Source organism: Diabrotica virgifera, chromosome 7, assembly GCF_917563875.1.
Source record: "Diabrotica virgifera virgifera chromosome 7, PGI_DIABVI_V3a".
In the NCBI taxonomy this organism is placed as follows: Eukaryota; Metazoa; Arthropoda; class Insecta; order Coleoptera; family Chrysomelidae; genus Diabrotica; species Diabrotica virgifera.
The window spans coordinates 67,813,115-67,834,096 of record NC_065449.1 but is presented as its reverse complement, the minus strand read 5'-3'; the positions used below and the strand labels follow the sequence as shown (position 1 = coordinate 67,834,096).

The window sequence follows — 20,982 nt, the reverse complement described above, 5'->3', positions numbered from 1 at the left end:
GTACAAAGTACACACACTCTTTTTTTGTTATATTTTATAGTGTTATTTGTCTTATTGTTGCTGTGATTCATTATATACGGTGACATCTGAAAAATGTTTCTTTGTTTTTTTCCATAGCACACTACTTGCTTCTATATATTTCCACTTATATGACAGCAACAGTTATGCTTAAAATTTACACGTTTCTTAAGATATCTCGAGATAGAAAAAAGGAATAGACATGCGGTTTTCGGTATTCTGTTGCTAATTTGGTCTAATTTTGTAATACAGGAAAAAATACATACTTGTATTTAATATTTTCCAAACAAAATTAGATTTCTAAAAAAAATAAATAGCGCCTTCTAGCCGGCACATTACGTAATAGGCTATATCCAAATTATAACTATTACATTGACGAAAAAGAGCTGTTTTCAACAAGACCAAGTTTGTAAAAATCGATTAAGCAGAACCGGACTTACAGCGATTTTTTCATAACAAGGTTCCCACTCACCCCCACCTCTTATTTGCACAGGTAGACTTAAACTTGTGAAATAAAATATGCACAGAATTGTATGAAGAATACGATGGTTGGATTTCCAGTGCCTTTTCATTAGGCAAATTTTGTAAAATTTCGATTTTTTAATTTTTGATATTCAATTACGCCCTCTAGCAGTGGACTTACAATTATGAAAATAATTTCCAGGCATTTCTCGGGGCAACTTTTGTTATAAAATTTTTTTTCCCAAAGCTGTAGTATAAACGGTTCCTGAGATATGGCCGAGAGCCATTCTTATTGGGACACCCGGTACACAGATTAGAGATATATATCAATTAGTGATGTAACGAATGTCATTTTTTGAACATTCGCGAATACGAATGCGAATGCGAATATCTGCTACCAACATTCGCGAATGCGGATGCGAATGCGAATATTCAGTTTTTCTTTAATTTGTTTCTATTTTTGTAATGTTTCCTAAATTTATAAAGAAAAGTTAATTGATATCTAGTGTAAATCAATCTGAATCTTAAGCTTTATTACATAATAGAGAGATATTTCTGAGTCTTTTTTGCACTTGCTGTATTACAGCACGCGTTATTTTGACAGTAGAGCATGCGCAGATGTGATATCTAGCTTACGCTGCGTTATTGGAAATACGGCCTGCCGTTATTAGGGGAGTCGTTACGCTGTGCGGTATTCGTTGCGCTATTTTGTTTTCAGGTTATGTTTGTTGTTTACCTTTCATTTAAACCAAATTTATTCGTAATAATTTGCTAAAATGGGTACCTCAGACAGTAGCAAAGTAGATTTACGTCTGATGACGATTTGTGTTTATTAAAACAAGTTTTATGTCAAAATCCATTGACTTCTCCAAAAAATTTTACGTTAGATCAGGAAAACATGAAGAGGATCAAGGATTCAAGGATCATTTGTTTCTCTTGCTCGATATTTGGAAGAAAATACAAACCTTTCTTCCATCTAAATTAAATTCTGGATGTTGAGTACAAATTAGATAAACAACAACTAATCTTAATCGAGTCGTAAAATACCGCAACCAAAATGTTAAGCAATATCTGCATTTATGAAACGTCTGAGAAATGTCAATTCTGTCAACATAGCGCGGTGTAAATAGCGCAACGCAGGCTGTGTTAAATTTGCAATATCTCTCTAATACCAAATAATAAAAAAAGGTGAAGGGATAATGTGATTATACAAGGTTAAGTTTTATCTATCTATTGCCCTTCATTTGTCCAAAGTTGAACGTAGGCCTCCTCCTTATTTTTCCACTCTTCTCGATTCAGTGCTAATGCTGTCTATATGGTCCCTGCGCATCTTTTTAGGTCATCCGACCATCTCGTATGTGGTCTGCCCCTTCCTCTCTTGTAGCCCCAAGGTCTCCAGTGAGTTAACGCTTCATTCGATCTTCCGTCTCTTTGTCTACTGTTGTGTCCTGCATATTTCCATTTGAGAGTAGCTGCATGTTTGAGGTTAAGTTACCTTTTAAAAAAGATGAGAAGTGAATAGATTTTGATTTTATTAACCTAATAGTATTTTAAAATTATTTTTTTTCTGGTTTTCATATTCGCAAAACATTCGCACAAATTTCGCGAATGCGGATGCGAATGCGAATATGCAAAAACATGCGAATATTCGCGAATGCGAATGCGAATACGAATATTCGTTACATCACTAATATCAATATAGCTAAAGGAAAATTTTGACAGAGAATTTTTCTAGATAAGGTATTTATACATTCTAGATGTATTGTGAAATGCATATTTTACATAGATTTCCCACGTCTATGCATTTATCGCCCTTTTTATAAAAGGATTGGGTACAGGTGAATATTAGAATTTGTTTATGACCTAAGAAATCTTTTACTATTTTTATTTTTCTTTAAATATTTAAGGTTTCTCGTTGATTTAAATTATTCTTATCTGTGCCTACTTTGCTCAATGTCAACATCCCCGCGTGTTTGTGAGTTATGTGCAACAATTACATGGATAAATGAATGTAAACGCAAGATGCGTAAATATGTTTAACGTGGCGATTTATTGTAAAGTGAACCTAAATTTCTTTATTGAGTAATATGAGACTGATGGTTATTTTTAAACTCTTTATTACCTATACGATACATCCTACATTGTTTTTAATTTCATATTTAATAAGAGGCGAATTTTAAACTGGTTTAATCAATATTAATTATTAATGATACGTACCTAGATGTTAATGAACCAAATCAAACATGATAGGAAATAATGTAACAATAATGTTTGGTTAAAACATGCGTTAGGATGGTTAGTGGAGTCACTGAAGGTGGATATGAGCTATTACCTCCGATTTCGTTGAACCTCCATCGATTTTCATGAAAATTTATGAGTAGTTAGAGAATACCTCAAGGAACAAAGGTGACATGATGCCAACTTGCGCTTTTATCCTGGGGGTGGATTTCACCCCTTTTTGGGGGTGAAAATTATTTTAATTAAAATAATACCATAAATCGATAGAGGGACAAATTATAAGTAAAATTTGTTATATAAAGTTATTAAAATAAATCAAAACTTTTTGAGTTATTAAACATCAAAGATTTTAATTTTTCGTGAGAAAAATCCATGTTTTTAACCGATTTTTCATAAATAACTCAAAAACTGTAAGTTTTTAGAAAAAAGTTATTATTTCCAAAATTGACGATAATAAACAGTGAAATAAAGTAATTACTAAGAAAACATTTTAGTTTTAATTTAAAGTGAGTTATAGGTAATTGAATGTATATTTTTTTCGGCGAGTCCCCAAATCCAAATATTCATCTTAAATAACGGGAAAATTATGCATTTTATAACATAAAGTATTAAACATTTGACAAAGTACTTAAAAATATCTATCAAATGAGTTCCCGAGCAAGTTGATAGCGTTAAAAGTTTATGCACCAAAAATTTTTCAAAATTTATCTTTTAAAAATTTTTCCAAAAAATGGTGTTGTTTTTTTAATAACTCCGTCAGTTTTTACGATATCAGGTTCACCTAAAAACCATTTGAAAGCTAATTTTAAGGGATAATAAACCAAGTCAAATTTATCCTTTTAACCCTCTTACTTTTTTAAAAATAAAAGGTTAAATAGTCCCGATTACATGGTTGTCGCAGCAAAATTTTAGTTTTAAACGTTTCTATCTCGGTTATTTTTTACCCTAGGGAAATAGTAAAAACGGTAGAATATTTGGTACAGAAAAAACCAAAATTTGGTTAAATATAATTTTTTACGTATATTGAGTATTTTTGGAGTTATTATCAAAAGAAAATGAAAATTACAATAATTTTAAAAATTCTGATTTTCTTAAATTATAGTTTTTGTTCAAAATATATATTCTAAAGAAATTATAATAAGAATTACTATAAATTTTAATTTTTGTGGAAATGGCGTATGTTTTATTTTTCACTTTTTCCTTAAAAATTTCAAGGGCTCTCTTATTTTCATCATAACTTGCTTAATTTTCAGGCTATTAACTTCTCCTGGAGCTCATTTGATAGGTATTCTGAAGTACTTTGATAAGTGCATTGCACGTTTATTTTATAAAATGGATCGTTTTCCCGTTATTTAAGCTTGAATATTTAGATTTGAGTACTCGTCTAAAAAAATATACATTCAATTACCAGTAACTCACTTTCAATTAACATTAGTTTAGTTTTTAAGCGAGAAGTTTATTTCGTTTTTCATTGGCTTCAGTTTTGGTAATTAGAACTTTTTTGTATAAACTTATAGTTTTTGAGTTATTTATGAAAAATCGGTTAAAAACATAGATTTTTCTCACGAAAAATGAAAATCTTTGATGTTTAATAACTCAAAAAGTTTTTATTTTTTTCAATAACGTTATATAACAAATTGTGCTTAGAATTTAACCCTCTATCGATTTATGGTATAATTTTTAATAAAATAATTTTTACCCCCGAGAAGGGGTGGAATCGACCCCCAGGATGAAAGCGCAAGTTGGCATTATGTCACCTTTGTTCCTTGAGGTATTCTCTAACTACTCACCAATTTTCATGAAAATCAATGGAGGTTCAACGAAATCGGAGGCGAAAACCTTCAATGACTGCACTAGGTGATAAAAATTTACTGCATTGATATTACTGAAGATGATAGAATGATAGAAATGAAGATAAGTACTTTGAGAATCAAAAGTGATACATATTGATAAACCAGGAGCACAAGCGAAATTAAAAATAGGAAATAATAATATTAACATGCAGATAAAAACAAAAAATAAAAGGAGATTTCCATGTAAACAAAATGGCTCAATACACAGCAATACTACCGGTAAGAAATATCTATCAAATGAGCTATAAATACTTAAGTGCCAAAAATCAAGAATTACTAGAAAAAAGAAAAAAAATAGGTAGGTAAAAGATGGTTTTGCTTGCTTTCGATTCAGAGGGATGCACAATCGCTGGACAGCTGTTTCTGCCATTGCAGGCTTCCTCAACAGCGCTAGAGTGCACACCTCTGAATCGAAAACCACCTAGCCCATCTATTTAAGGGAAATTTCAAAGATCATTGAAATCCCCATTGGGACGCAATCCAGCGACATCTCTTAAACAAACTGAAAAGTCTCACATGCAGAATTCACCATTGTAATAAAAATTAAAATGGTAAATAGTTATTTAAATCTGAAACTTTTCTTCTGAATTGAAAACAAGGAAAACCATCTTTTACTTTTCTATCTTTACTCAGATTTGAATAGTAGGAAGTTTCTTTCTGTCCTTTTCCTAGACGAATGAAAACGGAATGTGATTGCATACAGTAGAGTCCTTTTTGTTTTCTATATTCGTCGTCTGCTCTGTTAGTTATGTCTTTGATGTAGCCCTGTATGGGGATTTTAACTAATCATCATCATCATCATTCTCTTTGCCTTATCCCTATGCGGGGTCGGCTTCCCTAATTGCATTTCTCCACACAATTCTGTCTTGGGTCATATCAATGTTAATCCCCTTTACCAACATGTCCTGCCTTATCGCCTCCCCCCAGGTCTTCTTTGGTCTTCCTCTCCTACTCCTTCCAGGAATCTGCACTTCAGCTATTCTTCGTATTGGGTGATTAACGTCTCGACGTTGAACATGACCGAACCATCTTAACCTATGCTCTCTCATTTTGGCATCAATTGGTGCCACACCTAGACTTCCCCTAATATACTCATTTCTAATTTTATCCTTCTTTGTCACTCCACTCATCCATCTAAGCATTCTCATTTCCGCCACATGCATTCGTTGTTCCTCTTTCTTTTTCACTGCCCAACATTCAGTTCCGTACATCATAGCCGGTCTTATGGCTGTTTTATAGAATTTTCCCTTCAGCTTCATTGGAATTTTTCTGTCACACAACACACCACTCGCTTCTTTCCACTTCATCCATCCAGCCCTAATTCTACTGCATGCATCTCCATCTATTTCTCCATTACTCTGTAATACCGATCCTAGGTACTTAAAACTATTGCTTTTCACAATCATTTCACCATCCAAAAGGGGATTTTAACTAATATACCTTTTATAAAGGATTTTATGTTTTTTACTTTAGTTATTTTTTTGAAGTTTTAAGTATGTTTCGTCTTTCATTTTCTTTTATCCAATGGCGCCCCCCGAGCAATTGAGTTTCTATTATATTTTTTTAAATCTATTAAGAATCCGCACCCCTAGATCTCTGAAGACTTAGAGCTTCCGAGGTACTCCGTAAAGTTTTATAATAGCACCAAGGATATTTTTATGTTTGTTTAATTTGTCGTGTTACATATTATCTTTTTTTTTGCCTTTGTTATCCACGCTGGTGCTACAAAATGAAACATAATAAGCTGCTTTTAAATTTAGTTTTTTTTATATTATAACATATTTAGTTTTCACTTTGTAAGTTTAAATGAGAATGAATGTTTTCACTTATGAGAATGAAATAGAGATAATGAACTTATTATTTGTTTTATATTATATTATTTATTTTTCACTTTGCAAGTTTAAATGGGCTATGCATAATATGATTTATTAATCGACAACCTTGAAACTGCTGTTAGATAAAGAATTACAATAACCTGCATTCTTGGGAGATTTTACTAGTTGTAGAAAAACCCATGTTCAAAGAACAATTTTAATGGCTAATCTATAATCATATAAATATTTAAACTGTAGAAAATAAGGTTGTGGGTAGATTACCTTGTTTGCAAAAATAAATAATGTTAAGTGGATTAACTATTATCAATATAACTTTTTGTAACAACTGTTAAAATTTCTATTGTATGTAAAACATATCTTACAAACACAATGGTCAAAGCCTAGGTTATCTATAAAAGGATATAAATTAAAAAAAAGATTAAACATTTTGATTATTAAGTATTTTTATCGAAATTTTGGAAACATAGTATGTAGGAATTATCGCCTTTTCTATGTCTTACAGATAAAATCACAAATAGATAATAGATGTAGAATTTTAGCCAGAGGGAAATAACGTGAAATGCGGCGTCGATATACCTACACATAATAGAAAGAACTGAAAAAGCTTTCACATTTGCACATAAGGTTTGGCACGACGGTCTCTTATATGAATTGAAAACACACATGCCTCACCAAATATATCTCATTCTCAAATCCTACATCAACGAACGATATTTTCAAGTCAAAGTTAACGCTTTAACATCAAATTTTCATCCTATCCATTCTGGAGTTCCTCAAGGAAGTGCCCTTGGCCCATTCCTGTACCTCCTCTATACAGCAGATATACCTACCAATAATGATATCCTAATGGCTACTTTTGCTTATGATACAGCAATTCTAACTTCAGACGCAGATCCTGAAAATGCTGCAAACAAACTTCAGGATTACCTACAAGTGCTACAAACCTGGCTTGAACAATGGAAGATTAAAGTTAACGCCGAAAAATCGACAGCAGTTACTTTCACAACAAGAAGACAAACATGTCCCCAAGTACACATCAATAATATACCAATTCCACAAAAATCTGAAGTAAAATATTTAGGGCTGCATCTAGATCAGAAGCTTACTTGGAAAACCCATATCAAAGCCAAACGGACACAGCTAAATATAAAAGTTAGACAAATGTACTGGCTACTTGGAAATAAGTCGAAATTATCACTCGAGAATAAAATACTGATCTACAAGATCATCCTCAAACCCATTTGATCTTACGGAATTGAACTCTGGGGTTGCAGTAAACCTTCCAATACCAAGATCCTACAAACTTTCCAGTCGAAAACCCTACGAACAATAGCCAATGCTCCATGGTACGTTCCCAACCATACCATACACAATGATCTTGGTATTCCATTCATAAAAGAAGTCATCGACCTTCAGGCAAACAGAGCCAAAGAAAGAAATTCCACAAACGATTGCCAAATCAGTAGAGAACTATACCAACCACGACTACCTACTAGACGTCTACATAGAACCTGGCCCGAAGACCTTGGGAATAAGGTGAAGACTTGGAGAACCGTTAATGGACGGTACCCGCTACAAGCCACATACCAGTCAACATATTTGCTAAATATTCCTGTAATACTGAGTAGATTGTAAATTTGCTGCAATAAATAAATTAAAAAAAAAACATTTGCACATGTCAGATATCAATAGTGTTTCCCAGGCAACCAAGTGACGTCAACAACGTCAAGGAAACGTCAGTATTTGGTGGAATATATACACGTGGTTGAACATTACGTCATATCGACGTCTTTTGTAGGTGATTTTAAATACGTAAGATTAATGACGTTAAAATGCGTTTAAAAGACGTTTTCATTTCAGCCAGCCTAAGTCTGACGTCACGAAATTGGGAAGAGCTTGGAGCTTAAAACTTACAAAACTAAGGTTATGTTTGTATCGTCGTTGTTGTCGTTTGTCGTTTCATTTCATTGTTTGTTTGTCCTAGTATTTTGCCTATTTTGGAATTTTGGATTCATTTGGATTTTGTTGGCTGTTTTGTGTGTATTTTTTAAAACTTTTGTTTGTCATTTGTGAATTTTATAAATTTACCACAATGCAAAGTGATTATTTAAGGAAATTATTATTGGAAACTCCGCAGATGTTGTAGAAAGGTAGGCGAAACAATTTTTATTTACTATTCATTTTTCCCTGATATTTATCAATAATGATGAATTTTGCAAGCAATAACATTATTTCTTTTATTGTTTTAGATATTCATTGAAGCTGAAAATAATTGGAGATTTAGATCCATTTACAATTCAGTCATCAGAATTGGATTTTACAGTGCATTCCATCAATTACTGTTATAATGCTATTATAGATAGACTGGTAGAGTCTCACAGTTACTACTTTAAGCAGCAGATGAAAGCATACAAAAGCCTTCAGGCACATAAAAGCCTTCACAACTGGATTTGTTTTGAAACATTTGATGTTTTGATGATTTCTATATTATTGTTGGAAAGGTATTTTTTATTTTATTTATTCACCATTAAGAAATATATGGATAACAGTATTAGTGTCTTTCGGATAAATGGGTTTTAAATATTAGATTTATTTACGTTTATATATCTGTATGAAACCAGACATATTGTCGTCCTAATTTGTAAACTGTGTAAACTCCATATTTCTCTGAAAATGAGTTATTACTGCCATTTATTTGAAAAAATCCCTACTCGTTTAAAAAAGGATGCACATGCATATTTTTACCAGAAGAGTAAATAGTGACATCTTCGTATACACCGTATCTCCCTTGCAGCAAATTTAGTACGAAAAATATGTAACTCCCCAGTTTGTCATACCACACGATTGACCTCACTGTTTAGAAAGTGATATTTTCAAGAAAGAGTTGGTGGTAAATAATATTAATACACTCATTAAACAATACAGGTACAAATGTTAGTACCTATCTATAAAATATTCCATTTTAGCATTCTATCTTTTAAAATGGGAGATACGTAGTATTAGCATTAGTCATATTTAGAGAAATAATTTTTTGTGCCTCTGTAAAATTTGGATAAATGGAGTTACGCAGTTTACATATTAGGTCGACGACATGTAATTGCTATGATAGAAAAGAGAATAATAAACAGTCATGATTGTTTTTTCTAAAATTATATTATATGAATGTCTGATTTTAAAATATTCTCAATCATTGTAAAGAACGCAAATACTATAACGAAAATAAATTTTTGTAGTTGAAGCATTCCCACAAAGATAAAATATTTTTTTTAGGTGAAGAATTCCCAAAAAGCTAATGCTAAACCACTAGATGCTTGGGTGATAGCCAGTTCCAATGGCATAGCAAATGTACATTGTATGTGTATGGCCGGTAATAGTGAAGTTTGCAGCCATATTGCAGCAATCTTATTTGCAGCTGAGTATCCCACAGCAAGACAGAAGAAGAACCCAATGCATGTACAGATGTTACAGCTATGTACATTCTCTGGTTAAAAACTAATGAGTTTTCAAGCTGTTCGGTCAGAGTGCTTGTTGCGCTCTCTAAACGAACTGAAATATAAGACGGCTTTGGCTTCATGTTGCAGCGATATGAAAATGGTTAGTCATTTTTAATTATAATGTACTTCTTCATCATGAGTATTTATGTATAGGGCTTTTCATTCACAGTCATTTGTTTCGAGCTTCTGTCATGTGTCACATAATATTAATATATCTACGTCATACGTTATTGGTATATACCAATGATACACACCAAAGACATATGGCGTAGATATATTAATATTATGTGACACATGACAGATGCTCGAAACAAATGACAGTCGATAAAAAGCCCTATTAGTCTTTTAAGTGTGTATTATCAGATATCACATGTAAATTGTTTTTATCATTTTAATTTGGTCATTACAGTCCCTTAATCAAAAAATATATTTTTCAGGTGTCTGTGTATCTTTTTGTATGCAAAAATTTGTAATAATTATTTGAAATTATTTTGAGGATTATAAGAGTATGGAAATACATGTGAGAACACAGACTATTATAGTTTTGTCCTATTTTTTATCATTCAATCGTCTTCTTTAAAATTTATAAATATAAAGCAGATAGTTTTCATTGAAATTCAATATATTGGGTCTTATTTGTATGTATTCATTTTTGACTAAAGGTACGATTCTGATAACGACTGCAGACAGCAACTGCAAACATCAGTTGCAGTTCTCGGCGTTATGGACGTTACTACTTTGCACTATTTATCTGTATGAGACTGTCAGTTGCTAATAATTATGCAAAATAATGACGTCTGTCATGGTGACAACTGTAACTGCCATCTGCAGTCGTTGTCGGAATCGTACCTATAAAGTGTGTGGTATAATTTTATTATAATAATTATATATATTATATAACTTAAATGGTTTAAACCAGTGCACAGTGGGCCGAAAAATTCAAAAAGCGGCCATAAATCGATTTCGATGAAAGTATTAGTCTGGCTTTCAGAATTTGTAGGTACTCCGAGAAATAGATAAATAATGTTTTCCTAGAATTTGAAGCAGGTAGAAGGCATATTGCGGCAGCCATCGGTTCTCAAAACCAGACTTTTGTGTTAGGATCATTTCTTTGCGAACATTCATTTAGTGTACTACTAAATGTCAACTAGTGAATGTGTGTTATAAAGTGTCTGACTCAAGTGGTTAATTGTACAGAAAACTTTCTCAAGGTATGTATTTTCATGTTATATAAATACTTATGAATCAAAGTTAAATTAGTATACATATAGATATAATTACTATGTAGTCGATTTTATTGAAAATTTTATATTATACTTTAAAATTATGTTGAGATATAACATATTTTCCGATCCGATCCGGCTTTGAAAAAATATTAAAAAAATAGCTTGATCATTCCCTAATAACATACTAAAATTTGATAGGCGCCTTCAAGCGCCTTTTTGAGATATTTTGGTTTTGCTTATCGATATGCATGAACCATATCCAACGAATGTATTCTGTAACCATAACAGCACATTTTATTTTGTTATTTAAAATGTAACACCTAGTAATTTCTATTTTCTTGTTGCGTTACTTTATTTACCTTGATAGAGAATATAGTTAAGTTTGTTCGTAATGGTGGTTGTAAGTCTTATTTCATTTGCGTCTTCAAAAAATTTTTTTTATGTAATGTTTTTCTATATTTTTCACAGTGAAAATGGTCACCAGAAGGCAACTGTTTGACGTTTTGTATGAAAAGGATAAGTTACAACGTTCCAGTCGCACAGAATATCTGTTCAAGTATTTGGTGAGACACTACAAAATTGAAAATGATGCAGACGCCATGTTAAAAATGAGGATTTTCACTTCAAAGTTTTGCAACGTCGTTTATGCAAAGCTTGATCAATGTGGGAGAAAAACGGATAGATTTGTGAAAAATAATACAGCGTGGTTAAGTGTATGTGTATTTGAAGAAACTGGATTAGAAATTGATCCGAATGCTGAGCCACAACCAGGAACTTCATCTGGAGGTAGGCGTGGTCGTCCAAGCAAAGAATTTTCTGCGAGTAGTGTAAGATCAAAACGTCGAAAGACTTCAAAGCTGTCATCGACGTTCGAAACCGAGGAGCTTACTTTAGCTGCAAGGAGAAAACTAAAGACTGAAGGAAAAGACGATGCCGCAAAACTTGTCTCTGAAGCACTTTTGACTCCGACTCGAGCCGGTAAAATTAGGACAGCTTGGCAGAAAACTCAGAAGTCAAAAAAAATAATTCCACTCACCCCAGATGAAGCGCTATCAGTAATGATTGAATCAAAAGATACCAAACATTCATATCTTGTTCACAGACGAATAGCAAAAGAACATTTTGCTGATATATATCCGTCTTATCACAAGCTTCGAGAAGCAAAATTACGCTGCTATCCCCGAAAAGAAGGACAAACTGTAAGTGAGTCATGTGCAGAAATATTATTACAGGACCTCTTAGATCATACAGTTAAACGGATAGTAGAATTGCAAAAACCAGTTCTTCGTTCATTATCAACTGAACTTCTAAAGAATTTGAAACTGTTGCTGAAATGGGGATGCGATGGAAGCACCGGTCATTCACAATACAAGCAACTTTTCTCCGATAATAGTTTTGGTGATGGCGATTTATTTCTTACATCCATAGTGCCATTACAGTTATATGCGGAGCAACCTGGACAAGATAAAATTATTGTGTGGCAAAATCCCCGTCCATCGTCAACTCGATTTTGTAGACCTATACGCTTTCAGTTTAAGAAAGAAACGAAAGAGCTGACGGTACAGGAGACATCATATATAGAAAATCAAATTTCAGAACTTCAACCCACTATTGGTATGCTGGATAGTGAAGAAATTGCAGTTTCTCATGTTTGTGTGATGACGATGATAGACGGCAAAGTGTGTAATGCAATAACGGAAACAGCTTCTTCACAAACATGTTATATATGTAAAGCAACCCCCAAACAAATGAATGACATCGAAAAACTATTAAAGAGGGAAGTTGTCCAAGAAAATTTGAAATTTGGATTGTCAACTCTACATGCCTGGATCAGGTTTTTCGAATGTTTGCTGCACATTTCCTATAGATTAGAAGTTAAAGTTTGGCAAATTCGAGGAAGTAACAACAGAGCAGTTTTTGAAAACAAGAAACGTACCATACAACAAATTTTCAGAGACAGAACAGGTTTGCTTGTGGATATACCTAAGAGTGGAGGTAGTGGAACTACTAATGACGGCAACACAGCTCGACGATTTTTTGCTGACCCCTCACTGTCTAGTGAAATTACTGGCATAGATAAAGATGTCATTATGCGATTTGGTATTATATTACGCACCTTATCTTGTGGCTATGCAATCGATGTGCGAGCTTTTGAAGAGTATTGTTTGGAAACCGCAAAACTGTATGTCGCTAAATATTCATGGTATTATATGCCTTCTAGCGTGCATAAAATATTACTCCATGGAGCCATAGTAATCAAGGAGGCTATTCTGCCTATCGGTCAATTGTCAGAAGAAGCCCAAGAATCAAGAAATAAGGATCTCAAAAGTTTTAGGGAGAAACATACACGAAAAATTTCGAGAATATCAGGAAATCAAGATTTGTTAAACAGGCTCCTTATAACTTCAGATCCAGTAATTTCATCTTTGCGGCAGTACCCACTCCGAAAAAGTTCAAACATATCTTCTGAAGTTGTATCCTTGTTGAAGGCGCCCTCGTTAGAATCAATGGAAGCAGATTCTCTTAGAGCTCTACAACTTAATATGGAAAGCCGCCAAGTTTCTTCATCCGACGAGGAAGACGACAGCGCGAGCGACGTAGATTTTTAGTGGTAAGCATACTATTGTATTTACAAGGGCGGATCTAAGGGGGCCCAGGGGCCCATACCCCCCTTGGGATTCACATTTTGAACTGATTATAAAGTTAAAAATTAAATTTTAGTATTTAAGTATATCAAAGTAAGTTATAAGTATAATCTTTTAAGCACTAATATATTAGATTTTAAATAGACTTTATTTCATGCCATTTTTACCCCCTCCCTTGCTAGATTTTTCTATCGCTATGCCCCCCCTTGAGACTTTTCTGGATCCGCCCTTGTTTATTTATTTAGAAGCTAATAAACTTGTTACAGAGCGGAATTTTTATTTTTATACCTATTACCAAACATATTTTGATAAATTTCTCTAAGTTTTTTCGAATTTGTACCTAAATAATTTATAATCTTACTATACTTAGTAACAAGTAACGTATTTTACGGTAATTCATTTTATTTTGTTAATATTTTTTAACCATATAAACAATTAATTGCATAAAGATCGAAAAGTCTACTCAATGTAATTATTAACCTTATGGCCCCCCTAAAAGTTACGCCTGGGTAGTTTAATTTTTTTTATTATTTTTTCCTTTAAAAGACTACAATTTTAAAGCCCTTCAGCCCATTTTCAGATTTTTGACCGCTTTTTGCATTTTCTGGCCCACTGTGCAGTGGTGTCATGGCAAAATTAGCAGTGCCGGAACGCACTGCTAATTTTTGTTTACAAAACCTAAATTCTCTATTTATATTTTTTTCTTTTCTTAACCAGTGTGGGAACGGCGTTCCCACGCGTTCCCACACCATGACACCACTGGTTTAAACTTAAGTTTGTTATTACATTGTGACTTAAATGTTTAATTTGTTAATAAATGATTTATTAGTTTATATGTTGTTTCACTTTTGACACAGTAAATACTTATAATATAAAAAGTGAAAAGTCTATGTATGTTATATATATGTTGCATTGAGGATATTGTAATTCTATGCATTTTAACAAGCCTTTCATTTGGTTTTACTTAAATGGAAAAATTGCAATACTAACAATGCCCATACGAATAATTGAATGGGCCTGTCGAATAACGTTGTAAGCGCCACATGGTTTGTTTTTGAGAAGTCAAAGAAAAAGTTTTAATATTGTGATGATGGTGAGTTTATACATTTTAAGGGTTAGTAATACAGTTTTTAAATACAAAATACAAACTGTATTACTCACCTTTAAAATGTATAAACTCACCATTATCACAATATAAAACTTTTTCTTTGACTTCTCAAAAACAAACCATGTGGTGGACCCATTCAATTATTGTGTATTTCTAAAACCATAAAATGAAAATTAAATCTAAAAAACGACGCAAAATCGACGTAATAACTACGTTTTTCATATCACGTATTTAAAACGTGATAAAAATGATGTGAATTATGGTGGGACATATTCACGTGATTTTCGACGTCGAAAAAACGTGATAAACTGACGTCGTTTGGTGATAATTATGACGCTTTTTCAACGTTTTGTAAACGTTATTTGGTTGCCTGGGTTACTATTAATTAAAACTGGGCGGGACTAGTTGCCAGATTCAAAGATGAAAGATCAACCAAGAAAATTTTAGAATGGAGACCTAGACATGATACTTATCGTAATCGAGGACGTCCTCAACAAGGTGGTCGGACGACATCAAGCACATCTAGAACAACTGGATTCAGGTTGCTTAAGGTCGGATGCAATGGAATTATTTACGGGAGGCCTATGTTAAGCAGTGTACTCAAAATGGCTAATGATGGTGATGAATAGCGTTTACTTATGCACATATGTACCCTCGTCGCAACAGTGATATTCCAAAACCAAACACACCTGCTAAAAAGTACTGTGACGGATTACAGACAGCAAATAACGTATGGAGACATCTGGAAGGATGGCTCATCAGACGAGCGAGGAAAAGATTTCTAGAGAAAGATCGCATACGCATTATTAAAGTTGGGCGGTTCCGTTTTTCTGGAACGTTCGAACATGGCTTGTATTTTTGTATTCAATATAAAAATAAGGATGGAATTTTTAGGAGTAGTTAGTCTGTAAAATAAATTTGTCTGTAACTTGTATAAATAAATTCGTATAAACGAACCGAGATTATTATTTTAACCGTAAGCACGCTACCCTTATCAATTGGTAGTAGCGACGGGAGGTGTGTACAAAGGTGTACGGCAGGGACATAATCAACGCAAGCTTATGACTCGCGCTTACTAGGAATACCTTGTTCATGAGGAACAATGGCGCAATGACGCAACAACCGGCGCAAATTGAACCTAAGCGAGAAACAACCTTCACCGGCGAACTGCGTAGACAGTTCTGAACGTTTATCATCGGCGTATAGTTTTCTTGGGCCGTGGGACGCGTGACTCACCGCCAGATGTTTATTTTTATTTGTTTTTGTTTGCGAGATATCTGAAATGAATACGGATGGTACCTAAGTACAATTTATTATGATAAATAAAAATATCAGCATAGTCAACACCCCGAGTGAAAACTGTGTCGTCTTTGTCATTAAATTCTGATAACTTTTGGTAGACTAAATAAGCGGCGATACGAAATTAATAATCAAAGTTATGCCTTTACAAAAACACATTATTAGAAAAATAAGGTGAAAAATTATTCATGTTACTTAAAACCGTGATCGATAAAAATATCGTATTACCCTCAAATTCAACTTGTCGGCATATTAAATTTTTGTTTATTACATATTAACATTTTTTATGCTTAAAAATTAAAAACGAAATATGCAGATAGTGTTATTTTTTATGACCGATCAGTAGCGGAGGGATTATAAATTATGGCCTGCAGTAATTGTAAATGATTGCGATCCTGCAGTAATTGTAAATGATTGTGATCCGAGCAGTAAATTGAGGAATATGAGTTACGGCCGAGCAGTAGGGGAGAGATTATTTTAAATATGTAGGTATTAAGTGCAGAAATAAAATACTCAGTGTAAGATATCTTTTTATGTACCCGCTTATGATCAAATTCGATGTTTTCGAAAGTCATACCGCTCCGACTACTAGGGACGTGTAAGATATTTTTAAAACGTTACTAGTTACAAGTACGGAAATACCGATTTTAAGTTGCCTACTTAATTCAGTACAAGGATCAGATACATCAGTATTTGTACTCAGTACCACTGAGAACCGGTATCAAAAGTAACCGTTACATTTCCGCACTGATTTTGCCCGTCTCTATTCGCCACGTCGATAGCCAAAGGTTGGGTTGTGTTGTGTTCAATATGCGGCACGCTAGAAAAATAAATGCACGGGTCACCCGTCCCGCCGGCGCAGGTTATGTCTGGCTTAGGTTCAATTTGCGCCGAGCCTTATTGCAATCCCCAATCCGTAGCACGAGCGAAATTCAGAGGGTTAAGGTAAGCGTCCACAGGCCCACATCACACACATCGGACGCATCGCACGTAACAGATATTCTATCTATCTAATCAGCCCTAAACATCCATCCTTGGATATAGGCCTCCTCTTTCTTCTTCCATGCCTCTCTATCTTGGGCAATTTGCATCCATTTTGACCCAATGTGTTTCTTCAGGTCTTCTGACCATCGCATCTGTGGCCTTCCCCTTTTTCGTTCCACGGTCTCCAATATATAATCAGCTTAGTCCATCTTTCATTCTTCTGCCGTAGGGTGTATCCGGCGAACTTCCATTTAAGCTTTGCTACTTGGGTAGAGACATCTTTCACTTTTGTTTTGTTACGGGTCCATTCGTTTCTTTTCCCGCCTGATAGTTTAATGTTCAGCATTTGTCTTTCCATGGATCTTTCTGTCTTTGCTATTTTTTCCATATTTTCTTTTGTTAACGTCCATGTCTGAGAGCTATATATTAGAAAAGGGAGTATACATTGATTGAAGACTCTTGTTTTTAAGTATTGCGGGTATTTTCTGTTATTTAGAATATAAGACAGTTTTTCGAATGATGCCCAGGCCAATCTTATTCTTCTCTTTATTTCTTCGGTCTGATTTTCTTTATTTAATCTAGTGATTTGTCCTAGATATACAGGGTGTCCCAGACTAATTTAGCCACGCTATATCTCTTAAACCAATAGAGATTTTCGAATGGCACAAAAAGTGATATATTCAACTTGTAACACACTTTAATATGACGTACAAAAAATCATCCCCTAAGTATTCATCCCTTAGTTACAACCCCTAACTTTAGTTTTTTTAATAGCACCCTGTATATTTTTTTATAGTTTTGGATGTCGTCTTTTATCGTCTATTCAACACATTTTTTGAAAATAAAATCGGTTCGTAAATAACCAAGAAACTATCAGTTTATTTTTGTTAATTGTGTGTCCCAAACTAATTTATCCAGGCTATATTTCTTAAACGAATGCAGATTTTCGAATGGGACAAAAACTGATCTATTCCATTTGTAATACACTCTCATACGGCGTAGAAAAAATTCATCCCCCAAATATTCATAGCAACTTACAGGGTGCTATTAAAAAAAAATAAATTAGGGGTTGTAACTAAGTGATGAATATTTAGGGAATAATTTTTTTTCTGTGCCATATTAAAGTGTATTACAAATGTAATAGATCAGTTTTAGTCCCATTCGAAAATCTCTATTCGTTTAAGAAATATAGCCTGGATAAATTAGTCTGGGACACATAATTAACAAAACTAAACTGATATTTTCTTGGTTATTTACAAACAGATTTTATTTTCAAAAAATGTGTTGGATAGCCGATAGAAGACCACATCCTAAACTATAAAAAAATATATAGGGTGCTATTAAAAAAATTAAAGTTAGGGGTTGTAATTAAGGGATGAATATTTAGGGGATGATTTTTTTCTACGTCATATTAAAGTGTATTACAAGTAGAATAGACCACTTTTTGTCCCATTCGAAAATCTCTATTCGTTTAAGAGATACAGCGTGGCTAAATTAGTCTGGTACACCCTGTGTATATACTCTTTTACTTGTTCTATTATTCTTGTTTGTGCCACTGTAATTATTAGTTCTTGTTGCTGTTACGGATGTTAGCTTGCCTTATTTATAAAAACTTATACAGCAGCGTCCACTGATCCGGACCGCTCATCGGCAATGCCGACACCGATGCTTCGAGAGGCAATTTTTGCGATACGTGCCGATGACGTCATACAGAATTTAGCTTGAGGCATACGAAAATATTGGAAGAACTTAATGTCATCGTTAAATTTAACAAATCAGGAAATAGTGTGTGATATTCTCCATGTTCCAATTTTTTCTTGATTATCTTGTATATCCAGAAAGTATGTTTATTACAGCATAATACAGTGGACGCAGTATGAAAAATTTATCCGTTTGATGCGATCGGATCGACACGTGCCTGTGGACGCTTACCTTTAACCTGACGACCTGACCGCTCGGTAGGATACGCTGATTCCTTCAGTGTGACGTAGTGATGTTAAAAAAGTAACTATTCGTTACAAAGTACTTATTACTTACGAATACCGAAAGTAACGATTACTATACAGAGAGGCAAATCGTTACTTTGATTACTATGATTACTTCGTTACTTCATACCCATCGTATTAGAGCGAGTAACGACTATTGTATCTACTTTGATTACTCTGATTACTTCGTACCAATCGTATCAGAGCGAGTAACGACTATTGTATCTACTTTGATTACTCTGATTACTTCGTTACTTCATACCAATCGTATTAGAGCGAGTAACGACTATTGTATCTACTTTGATTACTCTGATTACTTCGTACCAATCGTATCAGAGCGCGTAACGACTATATTGTATCTACTTTGATTACTCTGATTACTTCGTACTTCGTGAATGTCGTTATTATATCGGAATACCTATACAAAATACCTACCTACTGAGAAATACGATTCTCGATATGATTACCGGTACTCAAATACAAAAGTAACAAAAGTAATCATAGTAATTAAATCATTTTTATCCCTTAAACAGATCGGTGAAGGTCGTTGTTATATCGGAATACCTATACAAAATACCTACCTACTGAGAAATACGATTCTCGATATGATTACCGGTACTCAAATAAAAAAAGTAACAAAAGTAATCATAGTAATCAAATCTTTTTTATCCCTTAAACAGATCGGTGAAGGTCGTTGAAAAAACGGAATACCTATACCTATACAAAATACCTACCTACTGAGAAATACGATTTTCAATATGATTACCGGTACTCAAATACAAAAGTAACAAAAGTACCTAATCATAGTAATCAAAGTAACGAATACTGTAAATGATTACTTTATACAAAAGTAACGATTTGTAACGAATACTCGAAAGTAACTATAATCAACATCACTAGTATGACGGCGCTAGCAAGCCGTCCAGAACATATAAGGTTTAAAACAGACGAACCACTCTGCAGCGCTACTCTGTTGATTTACAAAGTAGCTTCCAATGATTAGCCATAAATTCTTATGCAAATTAAACGTGCCATTCCACACGAGCGACAGTGGCTGGCCACAGTCGCCGAAAAAGTGCGCGCAGCAAGAGAAGGAAACTTCGCCGTTGAGCTTTTGGGATGTAGAAATTCTCCTAGTTAAATCAAGAAGCTATCAATCTGTCAATCCTTCAGGTGTCCCGGCCTGATGAGGTTTACCGTATTAATGATATTGGTGTACAACCAACGAGCTCAACAATATCAAGTCGTGATATAAAAATGGTGTAGTCAATCAAGAGTCACCTTTAGCTCAAAGAAAATCCTACAAACCAAACAATAAAGATAGTGGGAAACCGATATCCTACTTCCACTTTTAAGAAAAAGTCAAAAACTCAATCCGACTCAAACTTATCAACCCGACGTGTAGCGGAGGAATGTAATGAGAGCGCCAAAATCTGTATTTTGCCCCGTGTATACTACAATATTTTTTTCTATAACTCGCCAGAAACACCAGAAGTTGATTGATATAAATTTGTTAACTGTACATTCAATAATTATCGTAAATTTCCTTTAAGTAATAAAAAATAGGAGTGATCAACTATAATCATTTAGGTAGTTGCCATTTAGAGTCGTTGTGTGAGGTTCTATCCTCTGGACATTGCAACTGCCTGACATGAATATTTTAAACATCACATCTTTTTAACAACATAATGTAAATGTTACCGTTAAAATCCGATTTCAGTTAAAACCCGAATTTACTAGGAAAAACTAATTTTACCTAAGCGCTTTAGACAATTCTTGTTTTAACTAGTCAAAACTAGATTTTACTGCTAAATTCAGTTAAAACTAGAAATCCC

At 33.7% G+C, this 20,982-nt stretch overlaps 2 protein-coding genes across 2 annotated transcripts in view; one reads left to right on the top strand and one right to left on the bottom strand.

The window, feature by feature from the left end:
• Positions 1–20,982, bottom strand: part of LOC114325206 (sorbitol dehydrogenase) — a 224,720-nt gene that overhangs the window by 19,104 nt on the left and 184,634 nt on the right. The gene's annotated exons all lie outside the window — the stretch shown is intronic.
• Positions 10,809–14,394, top strand: LOC126888038 (uncharacterized). Its single transcript, XM_050656049.1, has one exon. The coding sequence runs from the start codon at positions 11,600–11,602 to the stop codon at positions 13,733–13,735; it is 2,136 nt and encodes a 711-aa protein (XP_050512006.1). The 5' UTR covers positions 10,809–11,599; the 3' UTR covers positions 13,736–14,394.

Excerpts from the sequence above, each read along its gene's own strand:
- LOC126888038 (XM_050656049.1), top strand. The coding sequence starts at position 11,600 with ATGGTCACCAGAAGGCAACTGTTTGACGTTTTGTATGAAAAGGATAAG.